This window comes from Panthera leo, chromosome D1 (assembly GCF_018350215.1).
Source record: "Panthera leo isolate Ple1 chromosome D1, P.leo_Ple1_pat1.1, whole genome shotgun sequence".
NCBI lineage: Eukaryota > Metazoa > Chordata > Mammalia > Carnivora > Felidae > Panthera > Panthera leo.
In genome coordinates, this window is record NC_056688.1 from 98538917 (window position 1) to 98555528 (window position 16612).

Genomic DNA, 16612 nt, shown 5'->3' on the forward strand with positions numbered 1-16612 from the left:
CACTCTGGAAAACAGTATGGAGGGTCCTCAAAAAATTAAAAATAGAACTACCCTACAATTCAGCAATCATGGTACTGATTATTTACCCAAAGAATACAAAAATACTAATTTGAAAGGACAGATGCACCCCTATGTTGGATGAATGGATAAAGAATATGTGGTATGTATACATTAGAATATTATTCAGCCATGAAAAAGAATAAAATCTTGCCGATTTCAACAACATGGATGAAGCGAGAATGTATAATGCTGAGTGAAATAAGTCAAAGACAAATACCATATGATTTCACTCCTATATGAAATTGAAGAAACAAAACAAATGAGCAAAGGGGGAAAATACAGACAAATCAAGAAACAGACTCTTAACTATGGGTGGAGCAGGGGGAGGCTGGAGATGGGTCAAATAGGTAATGGGGATTAAGGAGTACACTTGTAATGAGCACCAGGGGATTAAAATAAAAACATAAAAACAAAACAAACAAAAAACCAAGAAACTATATGATGCTGGTGCACTCGAGGAATATGCAGGCCCTGAGTCAGTGGGAGCCAATATGAAGGACAGCTGATCAGGTGCAATACGACTTATCAAAGGCTTCAGGACAAGCAATACACAAGTTAGAAACAGCATGACAAGGAGCGCCTGGGTGGCTCAGTCAGTTAAGCGTCCGACTTTGGCTCAGGTCATGATCTCACGGTTCGCAAGTCTGAACCCCACTTTGGGCTTTCTGTCAGCACAGAGCCTGTTTTGGATCCTCTGTCTCCCTTTCTCTCTGCCACCCTTCCACTCTCTCTCTCTCTCCCCCCTACCTCAAAAATAAGCAGAAAGAAAGAAAGATGGCATAACAATGAAACATCAGAGGAACAAGTTCTAGGTCACCTGAGCTCAAGTTTTTGTAGGTGTCTTCCATGTACAACTCTAGGTAATGCCACTTTGTTTATTCAACAAGAAACTATTGAGCCAAGATGTAATATAATAATGGGTCTTTTTTTTTTTTTTTTTTTTTTTTTTTTTTTTACTAAGAAAGCCAAAAAGGGGCACCTGGGTGGCTCAGTTGGTTAAGTGGCCGACTTCGGCCCAGGTCATGATCTCGCGGTCCGTGAGTTCGAGCCCTGCGTCGGGCTCTGGGCTGACAGCTCAGAGCCTGGAGCCTGTTTCAGATTCTGTGTCTCCCTCTCTCTGACCCTCCCCTGTTCATGCTTTGTCTCTCTCTGTCTCAAAAATAAATAAACGTTAAAAAAAATTTTTTTTAAATAAAAAAATAAAAAAAAGAAAAAAAAGAAAGCCAAAAAACGTATATTTCATACTGAATCATAGGGGATATAATTTCAATTCCATTTGTTGAATTCAACTACCATTTACTGAGAACCTACTATGTGCCAGGTAGTATTTTAGGGACTGTAGGAATATAGACATAATCACTGACTTCAGGGAGCTCAATGACAGAAAGGGAAACATTTTCAAACATTTTCATTTACAAGGAAGTATCTGTATCTCGTACAAGCAACAAAGATAAAGTGATTATTTGGGGGCATTCAGGGAAGTTTTAGTAAAAGGAAAAAGTGACAGAGGTATGAGGTTTTGAATAATAAATTGAGTGTACTCCCATCCAAAGAAACTGAACATAATTTTATATATACGTATGTATGTATATACATATACATATATATACACATATATATGTACATACGTATGTATAAACTCTCTAGTCCCAGTAAGGTCAATGGCTCAGAAAAGCTACTAAAGATGGACCTCTCTCTCTATATTATGATGAAGCTTTAAAGACTGGTATTTTCCTAATTTCTAGGTCACCCTCTTGTGGATCCAGGACTAGCCTTGCAGATATATCCATTTATTTTCTTCCATCAATGATGTTTCTGCTGAGAGCTCCCTGGAAAATCCCCATGTGACTAAAGCTGAGGCATCACACAAGTTAGGTGGCCCATAAAGCCTCACCAAATTCCAAAGCAATTCCTTCACAAAAGTCTAAAAATACCCGATAAATCAAATGAGGGCTTCTAACTCTAACCTTCAATGTTCTGGGCCAAATTTCCCCAATCTTCTTTGATAAGGGAAAAGTGCAGATCAAAAGACATCAGTTCTCAGAATACACTCAATCTTATTAAATACTTCAGACGAAAGGCCTTGTCACCTATCAGGATAAAGAATGCAGAAATAATTCAGTTGAGGAGGATTAGGTCAGATTTTGATCTCCCATTCGTTGGGATGATTATTTTTTTTAAAGCAGGCTTCACACTCAGCACAGAGCCCAATACCAGGCTTGAACTCATGACCCTAAGACCTGAGCTGAAACCAAGAGTTGGGCACTTAACCAACTGAGCCACCCAGGAGCCCCCATCATTCGTTGGGATTTTTACAGTGCTTCCTTAACTGGAATGACTTCAAAAAAACTAATCAAGGGTACCTGGGTGGCTCAGTCAGTTAAGCATCCAACTCTTGATTTCGGCTCAGGTCATGATCTCAAGGTTTGTGAGGTTGAGCCCCTGGATGGGTTCTGTGATGGCAGGGCAGAGCCTGCTTGGGATTCATTCATTCTCTCTCATTCTCTCTCATTCTCTCTCATTCTCTCTCTCTCTCTCTCTCTCTCTCTCTCTCTCCCTCTCTCTCCCCTTCTCCCGCGTATGTAAGCTCCTGTTCTCTCAAAATAAACAAACATTAAAAAAAAAAACCCACAAACTAATCAATGCAGTTCTATGACAAATAACTAAAACACTCTTTCTCATGTATCCTGAAAAATACTGTGTTGATTACATTTCTACCTGGAGGCAATAATTACAAATGATCTATCAGACCTCCAATTTCTTACAGAGAGTTGACTGAAGAGCCCCCAACCCCCACCCCCAGGCAATGATCTACATGAGCAACAGAGGTTCTGATGGAGAAAACTGATGTGAAAGCACTAATTTCAAGAGGAGGAAAGAGTGCCCTCTTTAGGACCTAGGGGTTTGAATCTACCTTTGCAATAAGCACCTCTTAAAAAGTCATTTCCCCTCTCTGCATCTAAGTTTTCTCATTAAAAACAAAACAACAACAAAAAAAAATCTGGACTAAATAAACTCTAGGGTTTCTCCAGTTTTAAGATGCCACGTAAATACTTTTCTCTTTTTCCTAATACCAGCCTTTCAAACTCATAGGGACTCCTGCTGTAAGCTGCAGGGAGCCACAAAACCCTGATCTGCTAGATTCTGGGCTATGAGACCCAAAAAGTTTCTGGTGGTGAGGAAAGGGCCTGCCACTCAAGTTACAAGTTATATGCTGGAGTCAGGACTACACAGACAGCTTGCCTTCTACTGCCCGCGGGCAAAAAGAGACAAACCATGAACTGGTTAATACAGCTCAGCACCATACAGCTATACTGAAATATACTCGTGCTTAATATTCTCGCTATTTGCAAACACTATGAATTAAATCAGCAGCACCGAGGATCAAAATATGCCTCTTTAGTCTATCTCCTACTACAAAGTCAAATGAATAAACCCTCTCCCTTCAAGTAGTCTAGGCACACAACAAGGACACCTTTCTTGCCAGCCAGCCTAGCCGAGCGGCAGCAACAGCCCAACAGTGACACCTGCTGGGGAAATAAAAGCAAGGGCTGGCTCATCAGCTAGAGAGCATCCGGTTCCTTTTGAAGGTGGCAGAAGGGGCTAATTAGCACCTGTATGTATTAGTAATTTACACTACAAGGCAGCCACTCAAATCACGAGGAAGTGATGCCCCTTCTGTAAAGGGTGTGCACTTGGAACATTCTACAAATGTACCTCACTTTTGAGCAGGCTGTCAGCCTTCACAGTGCATTTCATCCTGGCTCATCTTAAGCGACTCCATAAATAACGTAACTACTGTATTTTACAATAAAACCATGCATTATTTGCATATTTTAAAAGAAAAAATATACATGCACAATTGTTCACAGCAAGATGACAAGGGATTTCATTTACTACAACATACAATTTTATTTTATTTTTTTTTTAATTTTTTTTTTTAACATTTATTTATTTTTGAGACAGAGAGAGACAGAGCATGAACGGGGAAGGGGCAGAGAGAGAGGGAGACACAGAATCGGAAGCAGGCTCCAGGCTCTGAGCCATCAGCCCAGAGCCCGATGCAGGGCTCGAACTCGCGGACCACGAGATCGTGACCTGAACTGAAGCCGGACGCTTAACCGACTGAGCCACCCAGGCGCCCCTACAACATACAATTTTAAATGTTTGAACTTTTTAATTTAAAACACAAACATAGATTCTGGGTTTTAAATGGTCTACTTTATCAAGAAGTTATTAACATTTTAGTCACATGTGACTATTTACATTTGACTAAAATTTAAAAATTTAAACACAGTTCCTCAGCTCACACTAGCCATATGTAACTAGTGCCTACCACACTGGACAGCACAGATACAAAACGCTTCCATCACTGTAGAAAGTTTTATTGGATGGCATTTCTCTAGAGAAACATATTATTTTCAGATGCACTTATACAAAGAGGGCATATACATGAATGAAAGCTGGCCAAGTGTTGATAATTTTTAAAGTCAGGTGATATGTATATGAAATTTATTATACTTTTCATTTTTATATGTTTGAAGATTATCATAATAAAAAGTTAAAGGAAAAGAAAAATGGTTCACCTAAAAATGAGGTATCACAGCAAGGAACATACCACGGACGACAGTTTAGAAAAATCTTTAGTCACACACACCAGAATTCAAATCCCCACTCAGCAAACTACTCATAGATCTTTAACAAGAAACTTGACTTCTCTGAGCCTTACTTATCTCAGCTGTAAGATGAGAAATTTAACACGTGCCTTGCACAGAGTTGTGGTGGAAATGAGAATTAATACAAAGACACAGCACCAGACACAGTACCTAATATACAGCGACCCTCAGTAATTGGTGTCTCTAATTATTATCAAACAGTAGAGTTTATTTTAAACCACTCAGGTATTTCTCCAAACAAGAACACATGAAAAGGCACTGCTACAATTGAATGGACAAAGGATGACCAGAGGCCCACTGGTACTTGGAGACAGGCACTCGTAGTAACTTCAGCTACTTTTAGAGCAGTAACTGAAGACAGTCCCTTTACAGCTACCTTTCACAAACTTTTTGTATGCCTGCTCTGCGTCAGGCACTGTGCTTGCTCCCTTCCCACTTCTCTTGACAAAGAGGAGTAACAGTCCCAGGCTCCTCTGAGCAAGACAAAATATTCCAAAGCTGGGAATTTAGGAGATGTTAACTCAGAACTGGTGTCAATTATTTAAGCATAGTAACAACCTCTATCAGTGTATCTTTCATATCCAACCAAGTGTCCCTATCTTCCCCTTAGCAACTACCCCCTAGTAACCATCTGGCATTCAACATGCTCTTTCATGCCTTATGATCTGCTGGTCCCCTAAAGTAAAAAGGTCTTTCCCTTTCCAAATCCTAGTCATCTTTCAAGGCTTGGTTTTGTATAACCTTCTTTGATGGTACTTCCCTTTCTCTGAAATGAGACTGCATTTAATCTGAGTACCACACAATGAAGCATTTGGGTCATCTACATTTTTTATATAATTGTATGTAAATAAGTCTTGCCTCTATAATTAATACCCCCAGTGGGTAAAGACCAGGTATTATACTTCTTTTGTATTCCCTACAGTGCCTGGCACAGTGCTGGAAAAATTGTAACCATTCAACAAATACTTATTAACTGGGTAACTCTCTAAAGCATTCTCCCAAAATAACAAGTACATTATGTGCACAATCCATATTCCCACCCTTGTTAGAAGCTTATGTCAGAAATTTCAGTTGCTTCAACAGAGGATGTAATGCAAAGCAATATGCTGTTTGGATCCAACAGGCATATTCTGGGAGTTGGTGATTACGCTAGATGTGACCTTTACAGAATTACAGAAAGAAGTCCCTAATAAATCAAGATAGATGCTCACATAGCCATACATGGAACATGTGGTGGGCGGGTAACTACACCCACTCTGTTTCTTCCATGGAAGAGTTGCCTGGGATGCCGATCTGAGTATGGAGAGGGCTTCCTTCCGTGAATTATTCTTCTTCCCCACCTTGAGGTGAATGTCCATCTGGAAGATCTCCTCAAAGAATCTTAATTAAGCAACTAACTTGCTATCCAAAAAATATGTATCTCTAAAGCAGACTTTCCTCAACACATATATACATGTATTATTTTCTTTTTCCTTTGTCAAGTTGCAATGCTCCAGAAGGTGAACACAGTTGTCCAAAGAGACACAACTGAAAAAAAGCCAATACACTAATCTGTACCAAGCAGGTTCTCTTTTACTACCTATTTCTAAGCACTGTGGACCATTTTCTTTTTCCACAATAACCAGCGCTGCACATACAATCCTCCAAGAAGGTCAAAGAACAGGGCAGAGGAAGTCAATGGCTCCACCTCCATTTACATCCCTAACCTGATCTGCACTCTCCTTTAGGCTAACAGTCTCATGAACTTAGCAGAGCCAGGTGACTTAGACTGCTAGGCCCCATCCTATCTCTGCCACCAGAGCAAGTTTTCCAGGAAGATGCAATGGACCTTAGGGAGACCAGAACCAGATGTATGGGTCCCAGACACTCCAGATCCAGCCACAACATCTACAGGACTGAAGGAAGAGACAGAAGGAGAAAAGTAAGGGATACAGGAGAAGACAAGAAAGCACCTGCTTACCTCCTGAGTGAATCTTCCTCGGAGCTCTCCTCAGGCATATCCTGATGTAAGGCCTCCTGTGTTACAGTTCCAGATCTGCTGGACTGGGTGTAAATTCTTTCCCAGTGGCCCGTCTCCTGGTTGAAGGCCACCCCCACAGTCCTCTCCTCCTGCGGACTAGCAGAGCTGCTCAACTCCAGCCTGCTGGAGCTGGGCGTTTGGCCCTCAGTCCGCTCAAGGGGTGGTAACTGGCTGCCACTTGACGGCATGCCCTCGAAGGTGCTGGGGACCTGCCAGGAGGAGCTGGCCTCACTAGAGGAGTAGTTGGGTGTGGTTCTTTCCCAGCGCAGGGTGTCGTTGTTGAAGGTCAGGAGATTGTGGCAGGCGCGGCAACGGTTTAGGTGGCCACGAGACAGGTTGGAGTTGTTCTCGCTGCTGTGCGGGGTGGGCTGGTGGGAGGGGCCTGGCCTCTCAGACTCAATGTTGTTATTGAGCATTTCCTGGGCCTGTTGGGTCTGGGGGGCTTCCCCGCTCAGGCTGTGGTCCAGCTCCTGAAGCCGGTCATATTCCAGAAAGAAGCGTCTCAGGTCACATTGAAGCTCATGGCGAATGCTGCCTGAGTTGTTTTGGCTGGAGCCATTTCCTCCATCTGACTCAGCTGCCAACCCTGAAGCTGGAAAACCCCTCCCTTCTGTGGCTGAAGTGTACACAGACGCCTGAGAGCCACCTTCTTGCTGTCTCAGCACAGACAGCAAACTCACCGAAGAGGCACTGGTCCTGGGCGGAGGCATGGATTCTGCCTCAGAGCGGGAGTTCAGACTGAGCACTGTCCGGGTCCACTCGGACCCTGTCAGCCCGGGAGCTATTTCTCGGTGATACCTAGAGGGGTGGCTGGACAAAGGGCCTCCCAAAGAGCGACGGGTGGGACCCAGACTGAGGTTGCGGAGCGTGTTGCCGGCAGTGCTGCTCTGGACTGTACTGAAGGCAGACGGCCGGTTCAGGAGGCCCTGGTCCTGCTGCGTTGACGAGGCCTGCTCCGGGGGATGGAAGGGCTCGGTCTGTACAAAAGAAAAGGAAGGGGTAGTAGCCCTGGCAGAAGCAGGGGGAACACTGTCCTGGTGTGGCAAGAGGGAAGGAACTCGAGTGCCAGAGCAGCGGCTGCAAAGGCACAGGATCCCAAGGTGCTGGCAGCACTCAGCTGTGGGGTAACTGACCCGCTGTCGGAGCCTGATGTAAGCGGAAGTCCTGGGGCGCTCCGTGGAGGGCTGAGGGGGAGGCGGTGGGGGTGAGGGGGTAGCAGACTCTTGCACTGTGCTTTGCTCTCCCACCTGGATGCCAGAGGAGCGGGAGGACAGCATGTGCAGGAAATTGTGGAGGAGAGGCGTCCGGCGAACTGGCTGTGATTGCAGCAGGGCACGCTGACGGTAGTGGGATAACTCTGTTCCGTCTATGGGGATCTCTGGTTCGTCATCACCCTGCGATGTGGAGCAAGGCGGGGCAGGGGTAGAGCAAGGCGGTTAGGTAGAACCTCCAGGTAAATTAAGAAAGATTAACTGTTGATAACCATCCGCGAAAAACAACCTTCATGGATAGACAACAACTCTACCCCGGAAGCACTGAGGACCAACCGGCTTCAGATTCAGAATCATCATATGGTATCACATTATTCATTTCCGATTAGCAACATTTCTGAATGAGTACAGCTGGCAAGCCAATTCTATTACAAAATGCATCTCTATGACGGAAGCAATGAGGGGAAGAAAATGTCAACCAGCCCAAGGCACATAATGACAAGCTATCCAACACAGCCTGGTGACTCTAATGAGGCAATCACCTGGGGGTTTCAGAATTGACTCCCCTGTCAAGATTATGGCTATAACTTTGAGCACACAGTCTGAAACTAGCTTTGAATTCCAACTAGAAAAGAAACACCTGGCCATTACAAATGACAAGTCCAAATAATCAGAACTGGAGCACTAGTTGAGAAAACAACCCACAGTTGAGATGCAGTTGGAAATGCTAACTTACCTGCTGATTAGAGGGGTTAACAATTGCTGTGAGTAAGTAGTGTCCAAGAGGGTCAAATCTCACCAGACTGAAAACACAGAAGAAGAAAAAGACAGACACACATAGATGTTAATTGAGAAGAGGAAGCCTGTGTTCAAATTTATAGCAATCATTACTAATAACTGTGGGATTACCCAGGTATCCACTTCACGCTGGAAGCTTTCAAAACTTTCAAACAGATTAAAATAATAAAGTTCAATACTTCTTGTTACCTCCTCACACTTGCCAGAATAGGGGAATATGTATCACAAAAATAATTTCAAAAAGCACCTAGGCTCTCATCCCAAGAAGCAACTACATTAAGCACATACTGGCTCATATCTAAGAGCCTATCATCACAGTAAAGCACAGGTCACTCCCAAACTCTGCCACAGGGTTACTTCTTCCCTCACACAGCAGCTCCACTGGCAAGGAGCAGGGGTTGTGTGACAGTGAACTATCTCAGCATCAAGTGGCTGAGACCAGAAAATTTTCTTATATCCAGCTGCGATACCAAGAGGACCAAAGAAACCAATGCCTCATCTGTATTTAATTCAGGCAATGTGTGTTTTGATCTTGGGGGCTAAATATCCACAGCAGATTTGATACATACTTACATCTCCATTTTCCAGTTTGATAAACACAGACAACTGGGGCTAGCAACTACCTACCAAGCTAACCTCTACCTGAACAACTTTCAGGTGTTCCTCCCCCACACACACAAAAAAAAGGGCTCTACCCCAAGTCCAGATAGCTTTGAACCTAAAAGACCTTCTAACAACCCTGGTCTACAGAGCCCAGAAGAGGAGGCCAATAAGGAACAGCTAAAATGAACTGTTGATTGGCCAGCAACTTAAAAAGTAGGAGGAGCCTCACAGATAACCCCCTGCTCTGAACAGGCGTAACAAACTGCTTCTTGAGGTGACAGCAAGTGTAAATGCTCTCTGCCATGTGAGTCCTATGCCAAACATCACTAGTGGGCAGAGCACTCACCGGACCCGTTCCATCTCGCTAGCTGTCTTCACCACAGCAAAGGGCTCCCGTCGACTCCAGTCCCAGAAGTGGATCTCATTGGCAGTGGCAATCAGCAGGAGCTGAGCCGTAGGGTGGAAAGCCAGGGAAGCAATGGCATTGTTGCTATCTGTGAACCAGCTTTCACTGCCACCCTATAAATGAACCAATCCAAATAGTCTCCGGTTACAAACTAGCAGGAGGTTAGGATGTCAATTTCAAAAAAAAAAAAAAAAAAAGGACCATTTAAGGTAAAATGACCACTTGTACAGCCTACTTTAAATATGTCCTCTGTAAAGTGTAGAAAATCAGTGATCTGGCAGTGTCACCAATTTATCAGAAAATTATTACTGTCAGCTCAGTTCTCCCAAGTCACCTATAATCCAAAGCAATGAGTATCCACACAATTCCTGTTTCTGAGGCCTGTGAAAACGCAAGCCTGGTGCGTGACATGGTAAACAAAAAACCACCAGCAAGTCAGGAAGCATATTGCTTTGGTGATCATGATCAGAATATAATACAATCCTCGCTCTAAAACAAAAGGCATCTATCCCAAACACCTTTTAGAACCTCCTATACTATGTCACGGTGGGCAGATGGAAAAACAGTTAAACAGGGTGTTCACCTTAGAATGGAGGAATATTATTCCTATTACTTAAGTGGGCAATGACTACCGCTTACTCACATGTAGTCCTAAGAACCTAGCTAGTTTCTCCTCCAGTTAAGAACTCAATGGTAAACAACTCTCTGCATTTAGAGTCTCAAGGAAATGGAAATACTTACATGCAAATCCCAAATCCTAACCTCCCCATCCAGGCAGCCAGAAGCAATAAGGCCTGAGATGGTGGGATGAAAAGTGACACACCACGGAGTGCGGCGGTGTCCAATCAGAGAATGAACACACTTGCCAGTCTTCACCTCCGTAATATAGATATTATGGTTCACGTGGGTGGAGGCCAACAGAGTCCTAGAGGATTGAAGAGTAGGACGTGAATGTGAAGCACACAGGAGGGTAACCAACCTTCTCAGTTCTGGACAATTGGCTTTGGAATATTCTCCACCCTAGCGTGAAAAAACTACACCTTAGGCATTACAAACAACCGAAATATTCTGATCTTTGAAAGCTCTGGCTTCTCCACACATCCCCTTCAGAGAATATTGTTTTCCAGGTAGGAAAATTATCACTCCATCAGTGGCCTATATCACACAGGCAAAGGATTGTAATTGAGAAACTTCCCAAGTTTTGATCCTCAATGTCTGTTGTTTCCTTTGCTTATTCCTATTATTTCTATGGATAGCACAGCTCATCTACCTTCTTTCCCCTTCTGATACACTGGCAAAGCTCTATTCAAGCAATGTTTCAAAGAACCCTTAGGGATGTAACTTGGAAGACCAAGCTAGACCAAATATACATAAAGCAATGCTATCACAAGTCTTAGGTTAAGTTATAGGTAAGTACTAGGTACCTGTCTGGGCTGAAGGCCAGTAAGAATGTAGAGCGTGGACTATCAGGCAGTTCTACTCTCTGAAAAACAAACCAAAAAAAAAAAATTAAAACACATTATTTATAAACTATGACCTACTCTATCTCAAAAGCACATGAACCATAGTAGATCAGTATTCAGTATAAGCTGAAACACTGGAAACAGTGATCAAAGTCACAAATTGAAAGAGAAATCCAAATTACCTTTAAGAAAAATGTCTAGTTCTAAAGACAAAAGATATTTCTAGCCCATGAATTCTTCCAAATTTATTTTTAAAACTCTGTAGGTTAGATATATCAATTCTCTCACACAAAATAAATGGTATCCCAACTCTACATAATTAGCCCATTCTAAAACCCCACTCTACTGTCCTAAAAATCTTATCCCATTCTACCCCTAAAAATCTTATGTCAAAAATATCCATTGTTCCCACCTTGCCTTCCCATTTCATCCACCGGGTTTTATCTTCCACCAGCTCCTGCAGAAGCCGCTGAGCTCCAAAGGCCCGAGTGCCCCGTTCTCGCCCCCAGAGTATCCGGACAGCATTCTTCTCTGGAACAACCTTCATGGCGTTCAGTAGCCACTGTCACACCAGGCACAGGAAGTGAAGGAGCAAGCAATAGCTCCACAAGCTGATGCAGCTAAATTGAGGCCATTCAGGTCCTTGTAAGTTGTCTTCATGGAAATCTAAAGGATGGACATGAAATTAAAGAATATCTATTCTGCAATCAGAGAAGCTTCCCACTGAAAACATGATTCTAGCTCAAAGAGGAAAGTTCTGTGTTTTAATTTAATGACACTTTCTCAGGAAAAGACCCTTCTCCCAGAACTTTTTTTCCAAAAATATTTCATCCTTAAATTCCTTTCATATCATCAATAGATCAGCCTTATATCTAAAGAATAAGCCATTCTCTAAAGCAGTTACTCTGTTATTATTTTATCAGATAAGAACTTTTGTTACACATAAAAATAAATAAGGTCTAAAACCCTGTCAAAAACAAAAAACAAAACACAGCACCTGCCCTCCCCTTCTGGGCCACACTGCTTCCTTAGTCACCAGCTTCTCCCCCCCGCCCCCCCCATCACTTGGGCAGCTTCCAAACCAAAGAACAGGTAACCAATTCTAAAAGGCTATTTATTACTTGAGGGCTGGTTCTTATGCAGCAGCCTCAACTCTTATCTCCTCCCTAAAAGCATGTGCATAAGGACTACTTTGGGGGTATCTTTCTCACTCTCCTTTTCTCTTTTCCACAAAAGTTCCAGAGTAGTACAGAGAGGAGAAAACAGAAGAAAAAAATTTCAGTTCCTTTTTCTCATCCACCACAAGCCATAAGGGCATAAAACTATCACCACACACACACACACAAAAAAAAAAGGTCAACTAGCAGCAAAATATATATATACACATGTGCAACAATTAAAGAATTGTGGCTCCTCTATACAATGGAATATGCAGTCCAATAAAATGGCATTTCAGAAGAATACACGTAAAATGTTATTCACTGTAGCACTGCTTCTTCAAATGTTATGGAACATTTCAAATGTGCAGAAAAGTTGAAAAAACAGTACAATAAACACAGTATTCACCAGTTAAAACTCAAGAACTGTTAACATTTGGTCACATTTGCTTTATCTGTCTCTATGGACAACACTATATATGTGTTGTTTTATTTTTTTCTGCACCATTTCATCAGGCATCAATATGCTTTAACCCTATCTACCTTACTGTGCATCTGCAGGGAATAAGGACGTTTGACTTCATAACCACAATACCATTAGGTACACTGATTATCACCTAATACTCAGTCCTCATTCAAATGTCCCCAACTATTTAAAAATGGCTTTAATAGTTGCCTTAAAAAAAAAAAATCCAATCAAAACTCAAGCAATTAGTTTGGATGTTATATCTCTTTAGTTTCTTTTATTCTAGAATGGCCTCCAAATTTTGCTTTGGTTGGTTTTACCTTTACTTATTCACAAGCTTTTTAAAATCCCAGGACAGGTACCTGGAGACTGTCTTACATACTAGTTTTGTCTGATTGTTTCTTCACAGTGCCATTTAGCTTACCTCTCTATCCCTCACATTTACTATAAATAGAAGGTTAGGTCTAAAACACTGATTAGATTTAGGTGAAGTATTTTTGGCACCTGCTTCACAGGTGATAGTATCTATGTATCACCCTCCCAAGCCCCACCCCCTGCTACAATGAAGCCTATCAGGTGGCACATATCCTCAGACTGAGTTGGTGGGACTTGGAAAATTATGTGATCATTTGGCAAAATATGACCACTTGGTTGAGTTTGTAACTGCCAGAGCTCTCTTTATAAAGGTACATCCCTCCCCTTTATAATTAGCCATCTGTGGTTAATATTTGGCCTCGATGGAATATCCTGTTCCTTCTCAACTTTTTGCTTAATGATTTAGCAGTCACTGATGATTCCTTCTTGAATTATTTCCTTTAGGAGCTGAAAAAACGTAGATTCTCAAATTCCATCATTATTTCTACATTTACTAGCTGGCATTGCTTTGGAAAGAACTTTTCCTTAATAACTGAAGCACAGCAAATGCTTTTTTTTTTCCCCTTTAATTACTACTTCTGTCTTATTGTTTGTAACAGCAAAAAACTGGGGACAACTAAAGTGTCGATGTAAAAAGGGGACTGGATGACTAATCTACAATAAGGAAGATTCTCTGGGTACTGATAACAAGAAATCTCCAAAATAAAATATTGCTAATAGGGGTGAAAAAGCAAAGTACAAAACAATATGCATAGCAATGCAACTTTTTGAATAAGAGAAGAAATTAATGGTCACTCGTTAGGGACTAAAGGGAAAGAATGAATGGAGATAAATATGGAAATAAGACTTCTCAAATGTTTTCATTTTGTGTCACTTTTATTTTTGAAATGCATTACCTATTCAAAAAATTTTTAAGTGTATTTATTTATTTTTGAAAGACAGAGAGAAAGAGAGAGAGACAGAGCAGGGGAGGGGCAGAGAGAGAATCCCAAGTAGGCCCTGAGCTGTCAGAGCCCAACGAGGAGCTTGAACTCACAAACTGCGAAATCATGACCTAAGCTGAAATCAAGAGTCGGACACTTAACCAACTGACTGAGCCACCCAGGTGCCTCAAAAATCTATTTTTAAAATTCTTTTTTTTAATGTTTATTTATTTTGAGAGAGAGAGAGAAAAGAGAGCTCGTGAGCAGGGGAGGGGCAGAGGGAAAAGGGAAGAGAGAATCCCAAGCAGGATCCACACTGTCAGCTCGATCTCACAAACCATGAGATCATGGCCTAAGCCAAAATCAAGAATCAGACACTCAACCAACTGTGCCACCCAGGGGCCTCCAAAATTTATTTTTTAAATATTTAATGACGTGAAAAAATACAGTGAAAAAAGCAGAATAGAAAATTACACATATAGTATGATCCCTATTTTGTTAAAAAAAAAAAAAAAAAAAGATCTTGGAGAACAGTGATACAAAAGAAATATAAAAAAAAAAATACTAACCAGGGCACCTGGGTAGCTCAGTCAGTTGAGCATCTGACTTCAGCTCAGGTCTCACAGCTCAGTTCATGGGTTTAAGCCCCACATCAGGCTTGCTGCTGTCAGCACAGAGCCCACTTTGGATCCTCTGTCCCCCTCTCTCTCTGCCCCTCCCCTGTTCATGCACTATCTCTCCTTCTCAAAAATAAATAAACATTAAAAAAAAAAAAAAATACTAGGGCACCTAGGTGGCTCAGTTGGTTAAGCATCCAACTTCCGCTCAGGTCGCGATCTCACAGTTGGTGGGTTCGAGCCCTACGTCAGGCTCTGTGCTGATGGCCTGGAGCCTGCTTCGGATTCTGTGTCTCTCTCTCTCTGCCCTCCCCTCCTCACACTCTCTCTCTCTCTCTCTCTCTCTCTCAAAAATAAATAAACATTAAAAAAAAAACAACTAACCATGCTTGTCTTTAGGTGGTGGGACTATAAGTAACTTAGTACTTAGAAGAGGTAATGTTCTCTTCACTTTTTAAATTTAAAAAGTAATAAATGCTTATTGTAAAAGTGAAACAACAATGGGCTTTTTACATTTCACAAATGGCTGCAATATGAAAAGTATACAACTAGACGTATCCAAACACAGACAGAAGGGAAAATATTTATAGCCTGTGCTGAAAGGAGTTTTCTCCCTGGCATATTAAAATGTAAAAAGCCAGAAAGACTCTACAGAAAGACACAACTCCAAGTTCCTAGACGGATACAGCAGAGTTCCCTAAGGAGTGATGAAGGAACAAACTCTAGCCTATATCCTCACGGGACAGCTCTCATCCCTCATTAGTGCACAATATAAATATGTACACACTGAACATGTCAACATTCTGCAGGCCAACCTCCTGAATAAACTAAAGATGAAGTAACTGGAAGGAAATAATCTACTTGGTGACCCTAACAACTCACGGTTTAGTACCAAAAGTCTGGAAGTTAAACCGCCACACAGCTGAATAATCATTAACCAGGAAGGTGCCAGAAATACAGTTCCCATTAGTTCATCTTAATCCTTTACTGAGTCTAATTTTTTTTTTTTTTTGAGCCTATAATTCTTTTACCTAATACAGAGAAGTTCAGAAGAAATGAATTTTGGGGCACCTGGGTGGTTCAGTCGGTTAAGCATCCAACTTCTGCTCAGGTCCTGATCTCACCATTCATGAGTTTGAGCCCTGCATCAGGCTCTACAATGACAGATCAGAGCCCAGGGCCTTCTTCGGATTCTGTGTCTCCCTCTCTCTCTGCCTCTCCCCTGTTCGCTCGCTCTCTATCTCTCTCCCTCCCTCTCAAAAATAAACATTAAAAAAAAATTTTTTTAATGAGTTTTGAGGGGCCCTTGTCTTAAGAGTGTGACATAAAACTACTTTCACAGAAATACATTTAAACCATTTATAATCTTGAGGCACCTGTGTGGCTCAGTCAGTTAAGCATCTGACTCTTGATTTCAGCTCAGGTCATGATCTTGCGGGTTAGTGAGATCGAGCCTTGCATCGGGCCCTGCACTGACAGCATGAAGCCTCCTTGGGATTCTCTCTCTCCTTCTTTCTCTCTCTGTCCCTCCCCAACTCACACGCAAACGTTCTCTCTCTCAGAATAAATACACTTTAAAAATTAGATAAGTAGGGGTGCCTGGGTGGCTCAGTCGGTTAAGCGTCTGACTTTGGCTCAGGTCATGATCTCACGGTTCGTGAGTTTGAGCCCCGCGTCGGGCTCTGTGCTGACAGCTCAGAGCCTGGAGCCTGTTTCAGATTCTGTGTCTCCCTCTCTCTCTCTGACCCTCCCCCATTCATGCTCTGTCTCTCTCTGTCTCAGAAGTAAATAAACGTTAAAAAAAATTAAAAAAAAAAATTAGATAAGTAAACCATTT

General features: G+C 42.1%; 1 protein-coding gene across 8 annotated transcripts in view; it reads right to left on the reverse strand.

The window, feature by feature from the left end:
* AMBRA1 (autophagy and beclin 1 regulator 1) overlaps positions 1-16612 on the reverse strand; it is a 177827-nt gene that overhangs the window by 134255 nt on the left and 26960 nt on the right. For 4 of the 8 annotated variants that reach the window (XM_042906343.1, XM_042906342.1, XM_042906340.1 and 1 more), the window contains exons 2-7: positions 11650-11903; positions 11199-11257; positions 10516-10699; positions 9715-9887; positions 8704-8770; positions 6697-8150 (exon numbers count right to left, since the gene is read on the reverse strand). In XM_042906343.1, coding sequence (XP_042762277.1) covers positions 6697-8150; positions 8704-8770; positions 9715-9887; positions 10516-10699; positions 11199-11257; positions 11650-11784 — 2072 coding nt within the window. In that variant the 5' untranslated portion in view covers positions 11785-11903. The remainder of the gene's footprint in view (positions 1-6696; positions 8151-8703; positions 8771-9714; positions 9888-10515; positions 10700-11198; positions 11258-11649; positions 11904-16612) is intronic. The other 4 variants (XM_042906348.1, XM_042906346.1, XM_042906345.1 and 1 more) reach the window with 2 other exon arrangements.